This window comes from Ursus maritimus, unplaced genomic scaffold (genome assembly GCF_017311325.1).
Source record: "Ursus maritimus isolate PB19 unplaced genomic scaffold, ASM1731132v1 scaffold_7, whole genome shotgun sequence".
In the NCBI taxonomy this organism is placed as follows: domain Eukaryota; kingdom Metazoa; phylum Chordata; class Mammalia; order Carnivora; family Ursidae; genus Ursus; species Ursus maritimus.
This window is the reverse complement of record NW_024426885.1, coordinates 9,635,879-9,651,565: the sequence shown is the minus strand read 5'-3', so window position 1 is coordinate 9,651,565 and position 15,687 is coordinate 9,635,879. Positions and strand designations below refer to the sequence as shown.

The 15,687-nt window shown below is 52.0% G+C and overlaps 1 protein-coding gene across 4 annotated transcripts in view; it reads left to right on the top strand.

Annotated features, from left to right (window-relative positions):
* Window positions 1-15,687, top strand: part of TACC2 (transforming acidic coiled-coil containing protein 2) — a 140,778-nt gene that overhangs the window by 86,037 nt on the left and 39,054 nt on the right. For 3 of the 4 annotated variants that reach the window (XM_040624234.1, XM_008686899.2, XM_040624233.1), the window contains one exon: window positions 9,776-9,912. In XM_040624234.1, coding sequence (XP_040480168.1) covers window positions 9,776-9,912 — 137 coding nt within the window. Of the gene's footprint in view, window positions 1-9,775; window positions 9,922-15,687 lie in introns of those variants that run through there. The other variant, XM_040624235.1, reaches the window with a different exon arrangement.

Here is a 15,687-nt window from a genome sequence, read left to right as displayed (position 1 = left end):
AGATTAGCGGGGCAGCCTCCAAATGTGCTTTTCCTCCTTTTGACCAGAGTTGGTGGGGAAAGTGGAGGTGCCAGTGTGTGTGTGTGTGTGTGTGTGTGTGCACGCACACACTCGCATTCACACTCACACTGGGAGAAGGGAAGGCAGAGGAGAAGGAGACAAGTACTGAGACAGAGATTCTAGGACAGATGGTAACCCAGCCCTATTCAGAGTCACAGACAGAGTCACGCAGAGATAGACATGGAGACAGACAGACCCTTAGGTGAGGGTGCTTTGGACATAAAGAACTTGGGAGCCCAGAATGCTAAGGCCGGACCCCCCTTGCTCTGCTGAGCAGAAAGAATCCACTCTGAACTTAGCACTTGAGTCTCCCTTGACCCCATGATTTTATTGCCCTTTGTCCAAGATGTGAATCAGTGAGGGTAACAGTGAGGGTCTGGGTGGCCCACAAGCAACCCTGTCACCCGAGGTAGGTTCCAGGAACCTCAAGCAGTTATAGTCAGGAGGGCGGGCCTGGACGCCCACTCGGTGGTTGAATGAGGGGTCAGGTTAAGGTGTGACTGAGGGAGAGGGGAGCAGGAGTGAGGAGGACAGAGGGCAAGGGACCCAGGCTGGTCTGGCCGGCGGCCCCCATGGGGCGGTTGTGGATCCAGATGTGGGAACCCCATTGTCTGATCCATCGCCCCGGAGCTGAGGATGCCCTGGTAACCGATGGCGTCCTAATAGACTGGAGACTGATTTGCAGACTCCAGCCTGCCAATGCTCAGGAGCCCCTGGGACACAGAGGAAGCCACTTGGTGTGGGACAAGGGGCGCAGGACGTGTGCTCTCGTGTCGGCTCTGCCCCTGTAGGGCTCTGAGCCCCTTGGCAAGTCACGGAGCCTCTTGGCTCTGGATTTTCCTCCTCGGGCCCCAGAAGGACGCAAGCTCCTTGAGAGCAGGGAGCTGGTGTGTCTGACTTGGCCGCCCAGGTGCCTGGCTCGGAACATGGGACCAGTCCTACTGAAATTGTCGTGGAATGATGTCCACATGCCTCGCCTGTTTGAGGGTCAGATGAAGGAGAGCTAAGGACACTGAGGAGCAAACTGTGAGGTGGGCTGAGGCAAGCAGCCCCGGGTTGAGGCACCCCCATCCTGGTATCCAGGCACTGCTGGGGAGGCGCCCTGAAATCAGAGGGATGCTTGTGGCAGGTGCAAGTGAGCCTGGGAGGCAGGGTGATGCTTCCTGCTGGCTGCAGGAGCACCTGAAGGGGCAGGTCTGTCTGCCCTGGGCTGTGCCCGGAGGAAGGCTAGCTTCCAGCCGCCACCTTTTCCCCAAATGCCTGGCCAGCTCCTTCCCTTGCACCACGTCGCCCTGGACATAATCCAGCTAATCAGACCCAGCCGAGTTCCATTCCTTGTGTCCTGGACCCATGGGCTTTGGGAGAGCATGCTGAGCGGATCTGGGAAGGCCCCTGGCATCCCCAGCAGCGTGGCTGGGCCCTGCCCCCTTCAGGCCAACGTCCTGTACCAAACAAGCATGTACGCATGCTGACATACCTTTCTCGGCTTACAGACCCAACGCATATGTTGCCTATGTGTGCGTCTATTTCTGTCTCTACACAGGTATATGTGTGTTACGTAAGTACGCATGGGTGTTGATGTATGTTTATTTATGTTCATATCTAATTATCGTATCCCTTAATTTGCTGTTTTTTCCTACTTATTACTCAACTCGGAGCTCTCCTGACTCTACACTTGAACCCACCACGGCCGCGTCAACAGTGTGGGTGCTGGGGGAGGGTCTGGCACTTGCCGGGCACTGGGGAAGCCCTAGGGGTTAACCAGACGTCACTGTTCTTTCCGAGTTCTTGCATCTTCTTTTACAGTCCTTCTGTCTCGCGGATCACTCAGGCTTCATAGATGCTATCTACGCGTCTGTCTTCCCTGCCCCTTCTGATTTGTTTTGGTTTCAGAGGCGAGGTACCAGACTGTCTTGGTCTGTTGGGGCTGGGATGACGAAAGTGCCATAGAGGGGGCAGCTTAGACAACCAACATTTATTCCTCACGGGCCGGGAGGCTGGGGGATCCACGGTCACGGCACCAGCAGATTTGATGTCTGGTGCGAGCCTGATTCCTTGTTCATAGGCGGTCGTGTTCTTACTGTGTCCTCATCTGGCAGAAGGGGCAAGGCCATTCCCTGGGGTGTCTTTCGTAAGAGGCCACGCTTACCCTTCACGGGGGCCTGATCAGGTTTGAATCACCTACGTCATGTTGGGAATGAGATTTCAACATGAATTTTGGGGACACACACACACATTCGGTCCATAGCACAAGCCTATTAGAACGGTGTATGAAAGGCGGATAAGAATGTTTTCGGACAAGACCAGAACTTTTCACTGAGGAATGTGTAGGATCTTCAGCACCTGTGGTTGAACAGAGACATTCTTGTGTCTTCTTGATGGCTGGTGGTGTCTTGGCTGGGTGGGAAACTTTGCTTGTTAGCAGTCTGACCAGGTAGCGTGCTCTGGAGTTCTCTCTGGAGAAAAGAGAAGAACTCTTAATGACAGTCCGTTGGAAGCTCCTTCTTAGGTTTTCTCGGTTCTGTGTGTTCCATTCTTGTCTTGCTAGCATCTAGGAATATCTTATTTCCAGTTAGATTTTTAAGAATCTGAGTTTAAAGATTCCAGCTTAAGTTACCCAAGCAAGGAGTTCAGCTACAAAGATGAGATTTCGGCGATATCATTGCGGAAGGCAAGACCATTAAAGGGCAGTCGAGTCCCTTCTCTTTATTTCTCCTGGGACTTGATTGGCATTCTGGCATTTCTCCAGGATCCAGTTACAAACAGGTGGAATCGGGAGCCTGGGGCTGCCGGCTCGGCCTTCAACCGACACTGTTTGCACTAAGGTACTCAGCCACGGAGAGTCTGCTCTGCTGAGCGCCTAGTGTTGTTGCAAATAAGTCCGTTTCAAAATGTAGTGTGTGGGGGGCTGTTTCGTTGGGCACATGTGTATGCCCCCACACAACCCACACTGAGCCTCCTCCATTCTGGAAACCCTCCCCTGACCCTGGGGTGTATGGGTTATGTGCTCCTCGAGCAAAGGATGAAGTCAAGGTCAGCGTGACCCTGAGAGTCCCTGTGTCCTCCAGGACACACTTCTGTTCACAGGCGGCCCGGCAGGACAGCCATCCCACACAGTGTGTAGGCTCCAGATTCTCCTTCAGGTCCAAATCAGTAGCTGTGAGTAAATAAAAAGGAAGACTTAGCTTGCTAGCAAATCACATTCCCCCAGATTTCTAAGGGCTGGAGGCCAAGGGCAGAATCAGCTGCAGTATAAGGGGAAGGAATGATCCTTTTAGTTGTTTTTCCCACTTATTGGACAAACAGTCCAAGGGCCCGCATGGTCAGGTGACTTGCCTGCGTTCACTCAGATATAGCGAGTGTCGTAGCTGGAAGGACTTCTGTGGGAGACATTCATTGCTTGGGGTGGGGGGGATTCTGTCTCTCCTATTCCATTGGATTTATGTGTGCTCTTATGTCTTCCCCACACCACTTTCCTCATTGGGGGTGCCCCTAACCTAGAAGCGGCCAGTGTGTGATTGCCCGTGCCCCCAGAGCCCTGATGGTATCTCACAGTACCCACCAAGTGCTAGCGGCTGGAATCTGAAAATGGGACCCGCCTCAGAAACCCGACAGATGCTGGGTGCTGGGAATCTTGGGATAAGGGTGCTGTCATGTGCTTTGATTTTTTTTCCCCTGGAGCGTCAGCCTGGAAAACTCCAGCAGCCTGGCTCGCCAGAACTAGCTGTGTGTTCGTGGAAGACAGCACCTGACCGTGGCCTCCTCGGTCACCTCCCAATCCGAGAAGGGTCTGTGCGCTGGGTCATGTTGAAATAATGTCCCTCCTTGACCGACGTGTCGAGGAGGGATCTTGTAGAGCGGATTGCTTCTCTATCTGCAGGATGGGGACATGACAGTGAAGGACTCTTTTCAGTCAGCTCCAAAAAATTGCCAGTCTGGTCAAGTTGTTTTCGGCAGGAGGGAAGCGTGTGTGGGTGTGTGCGCGAGTGTGCACACATGTGGCGACAGAGACAGCATTTCTTGACAAGGCTGCCTAAAGCAGAATATTTCGATGAATAGAATTTAGTGCAAGGCAGTTTCAAAAATACCCTCTCACGTACAAATCCATCAAACCCTTAGCTGCGGAGATGAAGAAGCTGGTCTGATCTGCCGAGAGCTCCGTTTTGTTTCTGGAAGGTGTCCCTCTCTTCAGGGATGGCAGGTGGTCTTTAGGCCTGAAGGATGTGAGCCTCGTCCCGACCAGGGCTCTGGGCCAGCACTATGACCTCTCCCTGGGTTTGGTCTCAGAGGGAGGGGGGCCGGAGGGACACCTGCCCCTCTTGCCCAGCTGGGCCCTCCAGGAGGACCTGAGAGGGTGGGGCTTCTGTCACCGGGAGCCCCAGCCTCCTGAGTGCCTGCACTGTGGCCTTTCACTCCTGGTGGGTGGGGGGTTGCAAAACCTCTATCCCCAGGCTGACTTACGCTAGAATTCTGAGAAATTGCTGTAGAAATAGAGAACTTTCTAGGGGCACCTGGGTGGCTCACTTGTTAAGCGTCTGCCTTCGGCTCAGGGCTTGATCCCAGAGTCCTGGGATCGAGTCCCACATCAGGCTCCTCCGCTGGGAGCCTGCTTCTTCCTCTCCCACTCCCCCTGCTTGTGTTCCCTCTCTCGCTGTCTCTCTCTCTCTCTCTGTCAAATAAATAAGTAAAATCTTTAAAAAAAAAAAAAACAGAGAACTTTCTAGATAGATAACGTCCCTTTAGCAATGCTTAAGAATGATCTATTTCTTGGCGTCTGGGTGGCTCAGTCGGTTGAGTGGCCGACTCTTGGTTTTGACTCGGGTCATGATTGGGGGTCGTGGGATCAGGCCCCACATGGGGCTCCATGCTCAGCACAGAGTCCTCTCTCTCCCTCTCCCTCTTTCTCTCTCTCCCCCTCCCTTGCTCGAAAATAAATAGATTAAAATCTTAAAAAAAAAAAAAAGAATGAGCTATTTCTTGATAATCAGATAGCACTCAAGTATAGGTAACTTTAGATTTCCAGGTGGCGGGGCACTGCAGTTAGGATGGGGAGGGGGGCTCTTACTTAGAGTCAGCGTTTAATGAAAGCAGGTTGGTTCTATGGAAGGTCCCGCCGAGGCTGTGCCAGAACGGGCTGGTTACCTTGGGAAGTCACTGCAGCTCTCCTGGCCTCAGTTTCCTTGCCTGTTGAAAAGGACGTGATAAGCGTGTTGGAATAGGACATTTTCTTCCATCCTCGGGGTTGGAAGAGTCATTCTACGGTGTTCGAGATTTCTTTTCCCAAGCCCTTGAATTACCTCCCATAAAACTTGAGCAAAATGTCACTGTTCCATGATAAGCTGAAAAACAACATTTAAAGCACCTCTTTGGTAAGAGATACCCAGGTTTTGGGGCACCTCTCTGGCTCAGTCAGTAGGGTGTGTGACTCTTGATCTCGGGGGGTCGTGAGTTCAAACCCCACATTGAACCCCATGTTGGAAATAGGGATTGTAAGTAAACTAAAGAAAAAGATACCCATGTTTTATTTATACATGTACACACTCACACATACTTTTGTGTGTATGTGTGATTATGTTATACTAACTTTATCATATGTTATGCTAACTTATTACATTAATGTATTTGTGGGTACTGACCTTATACTATTTTGTTGTTATAGTTCATAGGAGTAAAACATGAAAATATTGAAAGTAAAGCAAAAAGATAGGGCAACAGGCTCTAGGGTTCTACATTTTGCCAGCCGCCTTGCTTTGGGGACAGTTTCCATAAAGTGCTCCGTTTTAACACTGTGTCGTCTGCGGAGGGAATACCTGCAGTGCGTGGAGCAGAGGTTTTCAGCCTGTGCTCCGTGGGACCTCAGAACTATATTATAGAGGTTCTCTGAAATCTGAGAACATATTTGAAAAGATACTCTAAAACTTGGCCAACACACACCTGGGGAGCTTGGCAGGTGTGGTTTCAGTGGCGGCTAGCACCGTCTGTCGGGACTTGGGGTTACATGTTTCTGTCTTCCCTTCCACGCACAGCACACCGTGTGGCATTGGGTACCATCAGCGTATTGCCCTGTGCTGCTGGGTGAATTTGGTTTTGCTAGGTAGCTCTTCGGCCCTGTCTGCCTTGTTAAAGAATATCCCGTGATCGCAGGACAAGCTGTTAAAAAACAGGTGCTGTTTGCAATCACTCATCAGTCTGCGTCAGGACTCTGCCTGGTCGTGTGCAACCGGGGAGCAATTAGCAGGTCTGATGCTGCGATTGGCATCCCCAACCCCTGGTGTCAAATGTTCAAGTTTGTCAAGATCCCTTTGTTGTTCCCAATGACAGACTTTATCATAAGAGTATCTTCTAAATTGAGCTTATAAAATAAATGAAATACTGCTTTTCTCCACGCCTAGGATTCATTTGGAAGAAGAGTTCTGCTGTGGAGAATGATAGGCAGACAGTTCTAGATCTGAGCCCATCTTTCATTGCTTGCTAACTAGATGGCCAAGGGCAAAATAATTTGCTTCCCTAAGCCATAGTAGTTACGCCATCTGTAAAGTGGACCTGCTCTCCAGCAGGCAGGCTGTTTTTGAAGATGATAGAGAAATGTACAAATGGGCCTCGCCCAGTGCCTGACAGATAACAAAAGTTCAGCATATGATAACTATTATAAAGCTTTTCATGCTGGGAATTAAAGTCCCCATATTTCATGCATGGTCATTAGGAGAAAGACATTTCATTTGCATGCATTTGCATATTTACTTATCCAGTGAACATAGCGTATGCATATCCCAGTAAATGCATTTTTCTCTAATTTAGAAATGTTTTAGCAGACCAGAGTGGCACATTCTTTCTGGTGCATCTTTGCAGCAAATTAATTTCCTTTTCTTTCATTTTGAAAGTGTGCGGAGCCTTAACAGAATCACTTATTGTACTTCGGTTTTTTCTAGTAGAAAAAAAAATCAAACAGCCAAGGGGAGCTGCTTTTTTGCATTGGGCCTCCAAAGTGCTGCTTTATTTTTATGTACAGGCTCTTTGTGGGTGGACTACATAAATCCCTACTCTTGGAAATGTTTCTGAGCCCTCTGGGAAACTGAATAGGGGAAAAAGAGCTAATTAAAAAAGCTGCCATCCGCCTCCTCTAATTAACTTGCTCTCTGCTCCTGGGAGAGGGAGCGGAAATGTGAACACAACGCAGGCATCACCGGAAGTGAATGCCATTCTTAGGGTCCACGGTCGCCCGTGGTGTTTTGATGCAGAAACAGTTCATGGTAAACAGGCAAGGAACCACAAAGTGGCTGGATGTGCCCTCTCCGTCCCGCACAGGGCAGTGGGGAATGGTGGCCCCTTCTGAGCAGGTGCGCCGGGCTGGGCAGCTGCAGTCCGAGAGACCTCATTGGAATTCAGCAGCTCGGACCCAAGAGCATCCGGCCCTCCCTGTCGCTTGCTTGTGCTGTTGGGAAAGAGCAGGGGTCCTTTGTGCTCTAAAGCCGCACATCGCCAGGGCCCCGGGGTTGCAGAAGCCACGGGAGGAGCACGCAGCCTCTCACTCCACGTCTCTCCTGCACGCTGGAGAAGCTTGCAGCGCCTGTGGCCGGCAGTGTGGCTAACTCCTTCCTGACATCGTGGACAGATTTAGATCCCAGAGATACGGCAGGGGAATCGGGGGTGGGACTTCAGGGGACCAAGGCTGTCCTTCAGCAGAGATGGCTTTTGCCTCCTGGAGGATATGGCCCCTGGTGGAATGGGCCCAGTGGATGTGGACAGCAGTGACCAGCAGTGGGGACTCCAGTCTGATGGCCCTTCAAGGAAACTCTGGAAAGAGGCAAGTTGGCTCCGTGCGTCTTGTCAGTGTTGCCCCAGACGCGTGCAGTGCTGGGGGCAGGGTGACGTCCGGGGCCCCCCCGGGTGATCCGAACTCTTGTTTCTCTTCGATACTGCCTCGTGTAACTTCCTTGTGTTTTTCATGCCGGTAAACGGACTCTGCAACACTCAGGTACCTTGATCTCTTGTTGGCCAAGTGTGGATCTTCACTTCCCTGGACCAAAGCGAAGGCGTTTAATATTCATGTGTGTTTGTAAAAGGTCAGCATGGCCCCTGTCCTGTGGGGAGGGTTTCAGGCTTTCCTCACGAAATTTGATAGTATGCAAGCTTCGGCTCATTGGATGCCATCAAAAGCAGCTCTGGTGTTTCTGTTCATCTCTTTGGATCCCTGGAGGGCTTTGGGGCTGGTTGCAGGAGCCAGGATTCTTGGGGGTGGGGTCTTTGGCACTGATAAAATGAGTCTCTAACAAGTTGTAAAAACATCAATGTGTAGATATTTCTGAAGGAGAACTCCCCAAATGGCTCCTTTTTCCTGTGCTGGCTGACGGTGGAGGGATTGGCTTGGTTCCTGGTTCTCTCTGCCGGCTGACAGATAGTCTTAGAAGTAGAGGCTGTCCTCTGTGGAGGTCATGAGTCCTTGGACCCTTGCAGCAGCTCAGCAGTGGGAGCATTTCCTGCTCCATACTCACCTGGCTCGTCACCCTCTGATTACAAACATCTTCACCCAGATTTGCCTGCTGGGTCACTCGTGCCAGCCGCAGTCCTCTAAGTATCCACTGTCTTGATAAAGACCTTCCTTGTTGCGAATGAGTAAGCGGCATTTTAGTCACTGTATACTATCCTGAGTCGGGAATCAGCCCAGGGGCTGGGGCTCTGGCATCTCAGAGTGAGGGTAGTCTAGGACCGCGCACCACTGGGCATTGTGTGCAAGGCGGGAGCTGCCCCGTGGCCCGAGGACACAGGCCTGGCTCCACGATTTGGGGAGGTCTCATTCTTTCTGGCTTAAAATTGAACGCCCAGTAGAAGCAGGGTAATGGAGAAGGGCTGTCTGCTCTGGGTTTTCTGGAGCCCAGGATAAGGCTTTAGTTTGCTGAGCAGCCTCCCCCTTATTTCTGGGGGGGGTGTCCTCTGGGTGGAATTTGGGCGCAGTTCTCTGGATGAAGAATCTTCCGGAGAGCAGAGCCTCCCGCAGAGCGGCAGTGGTCATTATCGTATCGTTGCGGTCAGCAGGCTGTGTTTTATGTCTTGGTCTGGCACATCCTCCGGAGAGCTGCCTTGCCAGCTTGCTTTCCTTCCTTCCTTCATTCACTCATTCATTCAACAGATGTTTATTCACCGCCTCCTGGCTTAGGCTCCGCAATGCTGTAATAAATAAGGCCAGCTGCCCTCATGGCCTTGAAGCCCAGTAGATGAGAAAGATAATTAATACAATTAGGAGGTGAATACGTCTATAATAAGTTACGAGAAGCCCTGGGAAGGAAGGGCAGTGGGAGAGAATGATGGATGGGGAGAGGCCATATGCAATTTGGTTTCACGGAATGGGGACCCTGTGATGTGTTGGAACCATGGCATCGAAATGTGTTCCTGGGAATATCAGTGTGACCGAATTGGTGCCAGAGTTGATCAAAAGATTCCCCGGTGTTTGTATTTGTCACTGAGGCCAGAAGTATGTATTTCTCGGGCTAAGTTCAAGGCATATGTCATTTGGGAATAAAGCTGGTGATAATGAGATTCACTCTTGGGAATCATGCTGGGAAATGACTTTCCTCACATCTGTCTTCGAACAGCTTAATTAGGCAACAAGCCTGGTTCTAGCAGTCCCAGGGGGGGGGGTCAGAGGCCACACAGCCTCAGCAGCACTGGCCCCTGGCCCCTGCCTAACCCCGTGTTTCTCTCCTCCTCTCTCCATCAGGAGTTCTGACTCTGAAGAAGCATTTGAGACCCCCGAGTCGACGACTCCTGTCAAAGCTCCACCAGCCCCACCCCCGCCACCCCCCGAAGTCACTCCAGAACCTGAGATCAGCACACAGCCTCCCCTGGAAGAACCAGGTAACCAAGGTCAGGCGCTCCCCCCGCCCACCCGGGGAAGCTTGGGAGCAGCCCTGGGCTGGGGTAGCTGGAGTGGGGCACCCACTCCCCGGGGGCCGTTGCTGGAGCTCCTTAGACACTACCCAGGCACTGGGGCCTCTCTGCTCCGAGCTGTTTCGTGAGTGAAAACTAAGAGTGAGCAGATATAGTGGATAATTCTGTCTGCTTTGATGATGTTTAGGGGAGGCCTGTGGGGAAACCACGCATTTAGCTCTGGGTACCTTTCACTTGGCATCCGGAATTGGGTTTGAGGGGTCAGTGGGTCTGGGAGGTTTCTATTAGGGCTTCTATCTTGGATGCTAATATGTGGCCCTTGGCTCCCATAAGAACACTGGTGCTTGACAGCCCACATGAATCTGCATTTTTATTAAAGACCACAGTCCCCATAGGCTTGGGAATGGAGATGCGTAGTAAATGGGAAAGAAGAGAAAGCCATAGATAGCCAAACCCACGCATGGATGGTTCATTTATTCCTCATTAACCTCAAGTTACCTGACTTCATATCACTTTCCTGCCTCCTTTCTCCCCCATTGTGACTTAAAACACAGATCTCTCCATACCTTTCAGATGGGATTGCTGGAAGTACAGGGAATGGGACAGATCTCATTCCTCAGCCCCAGCCTGCCCACCCGGCTGGTGTTTTGTGCGTCCGTCCTCCAGTTAAACCAGCCGGGGTGGGACCATCTCCAGTGTGGAAGTTTAACATGAGACCAGGAAGGAGGTGGGGACTGCCAGAAATGGCCCTGCAGGCCGGTCAGAGGGCCAGGTGGGACTGTCCTTAGATCTGGACTACCTTCCTGCTTTGGGCCGTGTATTTTCGAGGGCCCCACGCTGGCTTTCATCCAGCCACAGTCCTCTCTCTGTGGTGAGGCCGCAGGGCCAGTCTCTTAGACCACACTCTAGATACCTGGGGGCAGCCACTTCCTGGGCCCACCCAGTCCCCTTCTCATGGCCCATCTTCCCAGGGCTGAATGTACCCATGTTTATACCTCTCAGCCAGGGAGGAACCAGAGTGGGGGCTGGGACCTACAGGTGGAGTGTCCACATACCTGTGCTTAAGGCCACCCCAGGTAAGGGATGGAGCTTAGGTGGGAGGAGAAGGAGCAAGTTGATGGCTGGGCCTCCATTTGTACTCTTGCCCTGGCCAGAAGCCAGGTGAACTGTAAAGTCAAATGACATTTTGACCTTGATGTTGGTTTTACAAAGAAATGGGTAGAATTCTTTCTACCTGCCCTGGGTTCAAACAGACTATTATTTTAGAAAGGGTAGACTCTGGGGCTGATTCCTGAGCAGATATGCTCCCCGGTCCTGGAAGGAAGGGTTAGGACCATTTTGGGGGGAGGGCAGATGTCTTTGCTGGTATCTGACAAAGGCAGTTTTCATATTCTCCCATCTCTGACAGCTCATCAGCTAGTAGTGTCTGATTCTGCATGGCTCGTCCAGGGGCTGGGCCCTGAGAGAGAAATTATTGCAGTTTATTTGATTTTAAGGTGGGGAAGGAGCCGGAAGGACTGCTGAGAATTTTTTAGCGTTCCCATTTTTTCTTTCATATTATGAAGTATATAAAAATTCATTTCCTATAGTACTGTGAAAAAAAATCACCCTTAGGTTTAATGGAAAGTGAATGACAAATAGATTGTCATCCCTAGATCAAACACGTGAGTGGAGATAAACCATCTTTTTTTGTGGATACAAGTTCATGCCCACAAACGTGTGGGATACTTTAGGAAAGAATTGAGAAGAAAAGGATGGTGTATTACGGTGTGCGATTCATCCGCCCGCACCAAGGAGTAAACAGGGAAGGGCCATTGCTGTGAGCTGATGTGCGCTCTCTAGGATTCCCAGCCACGCATCCTGACAGCGTCTGCGGATGGTTTGCTGCTTCTGTTCTTTTCTGTGGCCTGTCCTTGTTTCTTCTGCCTGACTTGCTTTTCAACAAAGCAAAGGACGGTCTCCGTTCTTAAAAACAAACACATGCACAGCTCCCGCCTCTTTCTTAGAGGGCAACTTCAGAACGAATGAGCGTTGCAGGGGATTAGGAGGTAACCCCCACCCGGAAGAGGTTGGAGCTGGTAATCGCCACGAGTCACAGCCCCGCAGAACTTTTGATTACATCGGTTGGAGTCTTTGAACAGGGACTTTGTGTTTCTCCTTCTTGGAAAACTCCAGTGAAGCTAAATATATGTGGCTTACACAATAAGGGCTCTTACGGTTGGGATCGTGACTGCTTAAAGCCCCCCGGGCTTGGGCTGTACAAAGATCCATTTGATTCGCAGCCCTTGTTTGAAAAGGCTGCCTGTCCGTTCTGCAGACAGCATGGGGCACAGCAGAGGCGTGACCAGTGGATGTGCCTGCTTTCAGAGGTGGCTAGAGGGGAAGAAGGGTTCCTTCTGAGAACCGCAGGAAAGAAAGGGCATGTGTGTGTGTGGGGGGGGGGTATCTATTGTTTGGTTTTCATCTGCAAAGCACCCGGGATATTAGTAAAAGTGCCGAAAGAGCCACATGAAATAATAGATAGATTAGACCCTTGGCTGTGAATAAAGACATGATTTGCTCCCCTGGAAACCCACATTGTCAAAAACAACCAGTCGGTTGCCTCGCCTTGGGTCCTGCCAGCATGGTCATGCCCCATGGGACAGGAGGATGGGGAGGATGCTGGGGGTTTGCCTGTATCTACCCTTCGTCTGGGCCGGGCTGGGCCCGGATGCAGCTTGTCTGAGCCCGGTTTTCTTACCCATAACATGAAGAGGGCAGCCTGCCGGTCCTCCGAGATCCTCCTTCCCTTTCTGACCTTCCCCGGTTCTGAGATCGCAGTGTGGGTGGCTGCTGTATGGTGGCCGTGTTCCTAGAGCTCAGAACTGGCCGATGGGGGACAGAAGGAAATGTTGCATCATTAAACAGTAGCTCCCATGTAAGTGTCCACCATGTGCCAGGCCTGCGCTGGGCTCTTTGTGAGTTTCATCGCTGACTCAGCCAAGAATCATCCCCCGTGCTTACAGCATCCCTGCGTGTCAGATGGCATCTCCTGCTTCCCCAGTGAGATGTGCAGCTTCCAGACCTCGCCCTCTATCTCGCAGCACGTGAGGGGCTCTGGGATTGGAACCCAGACCTCTTGACTCCCTTCTGTTGGGAAACCAGGCTGCACTCTGCAGGTGGAGTAAGTTGGTGCATTTAAGTACCCTGAGGCAGAGGATGGACACAGCAGTTGTCAGGTGCAAGCAGGTGGTCAGGAAACCAGGTGTGCCCCTTCGATGGTGGCCCTCCCTCCTTGGCAATTGCTTCCCCATGGGGTGAAGCCTGTTTTCTTTTCTTTTCTTTTCTTTTCTTTTTTTTAAGATTATTTATTTATTTATTTGACAGAGAGAGAGAGAGAGGCAGCGAGAGAGGGAACACAAGCAGGGGGAGTGGGAGAGGGAGAAGCAGGCTTCCCACTGAGCAGGGAGCCCGATGCGGGGCTTGATCCCAGGACTCTGGGATCATGACCTGAGCTGAAGGCAGACGCTTAATGACTGAGCCACCCAGGTGCCCCTGAAGCCTGTTTTCTTACCCTCGCTGAGAGACTGCTTGGGAAGGCCCATGTGGGGGCCTTGGAGGTGACTGGAGACACCGTGCCCTGCCTGCTCTAGACCTTTCCTCCCTGCCCCATGGGAAGTGTGGCCTTTGCTGAGACCCTGGTTGGATTCCATATGGTAGTTCGTGGCCATTGTCTTCAGATTGACTCAGGCCCTCCCGGCCCTGTAATGGGCCCTGTGGACTGACCTGCTTAACGACCACACAATGAGACAGCTGTTCTCAGCCAGGGACGATGGTGCCCCTCAAGGGGACATTTGACAATTTTTAGAAACTTTTTTTTAGAGATTTTATTTATTTATGTGTGAGAGAGAGAGCGCACAAGAAGGGGGGGATGGGCAGAGGCAAAGGAGAAACAGACGCCCTGCTGGGCAGGGAGCCCGACGTGGGGCGTGATCCTGGGACCCCGAGACCATGACCTGAGCTGAAGGCAGATGCTAAACTGCCTGAGCCACCCAGGCGCCTCTAAAACATTTTTAGTTGTCCTAACTGGGCTTAGGATGCCAGTGGTATCTAGTGGTTAAGAGGCCAAAGATACTGCCTAACATCCTTGAGCGAACAGCACAGCCCCCCTACAAAGGAGTAGCCATCCCGATACGGCCTCAGTGCCAAGGCCAAGACGCCCTGCAGCAAGACTGGGTTTCCTGGTCCATGATGATTTAATTAGGGAATGTCAGTTCTAAAGAGGAAAGGGTGTTAAGCAGGTAGGGAGCTTTTCTTCTGGGTCAGACAGAGAGCAGATGGTTGCATGTTGCGTGATTCTGGGGAACTGCTAACAATCTGAAGGGCCTTGGAAGGCCCGTGCAGCTTGAGAGAGAGGAGGCTGGCGGTTGTGGGCCTTGCTTTGGACACAGTGGGATGGGCTGAGGCTCCTTCTCCCTCCCGCAAGGCCCCCTTGAAAGCACCTGTTCCCCTGCGTCCTCTGGTCCTTCTGAGTCCTCTGTGCTATATGTCCAGGCAGGAGGATGGGGTGCTTGAGGGTGCCAGGTCCTGGAGGAAATTGAGAGGGACTTGGTTTTAGAAAGAAGCAGGGAGGAGACTTCTTCTTTTGAGATGGGAGGGAAGCAGGAGTGTTTTTGAGGTGAGGGAGGAATCATTTGGTGGGAAGAGCTCTGAGGCTTTAAGGAAGTGCCCCCCCCCCCGTCTTCCAGGACATATGCTGCAAGTAGGGCCTGGGGGGCACTGGGTGCAGGAGAGACGGGAAAGTTTAGAGCCATGAAGAGACCGGCTTCCAGAAGGGGTCTTCATTCTTCCGGTGCTTACTGAGCCTGCAAGAGAAGGTGTGACCCGTCCAGGGCGAGCAAAGATGAGTCAGGCCCATTCCTGAACTCAGGAGGCTTGGACTTCCCTCGCGTTGTCATCTCCTGGGCCGGGGGTTCTCTGCCAGGTGCTCCAAGAGAAATATCTGCTCATGAGCGAAGTCAGGAAGCAGCACACCAATACTCACCCCTGCGCATTTGCAGGGGTGAACGTGCATTGCTCTGAGAAGATGTCCAGCGAGAGGCCGGTTCAGGGTTGGCCGATCATTTCCCAAACCACGTCCATTTGTTGGGGTGGAGGGTAGGGCTACCAGACTCAGCAAATACAGGGCGTCCGGTTAAATCTGAATCCCAGATAAGCGAGGCATTCCCAAGACGTATGTATATGAAAACCCTTTTTCAGTGATCTGAAATGCAAAGTTAACTGAACACCCTGTGTTTTATCTGGCCTCTGGCCCAGATGGGCACAGGGTGGGTGTCGGGGGCGTAACTCCCATCGGTGAAACACAACTTAGGGAACGCTGTCCCGGGCCATGCCTATGCCAACTCTCCAGTCCCTTCTGCAGACCTCTTTGCGCCCTCCTTTGTCCAGTGACATAGTGTTCGTTTTCTGGCGTGCTGACTGCCCAGGACAGCTGGGAACCCAGAAATGCGTGAAAGGCACCAGCTGATGCGGGCAGAGCCCAGGGTAGCCAAGCCAAGGCCGGGCTGGCCAGATCCCTGTGGAGCGTTGGGGTCATGAGATGATGGAGCGTCTCGTGGCCAACGTGTGGAGCGTACACGGCGTGTTTTAAAATAAGGAGCAGCCTCTGTGGCCGGCAGTGGCTGTGGGGTGGGGAGGCTGGGAAGAAGAGCAGCAAAGGGAGGAGAGGGATTGGGCCAGAGGAAAGGCCAAAAAGAGGAGCGT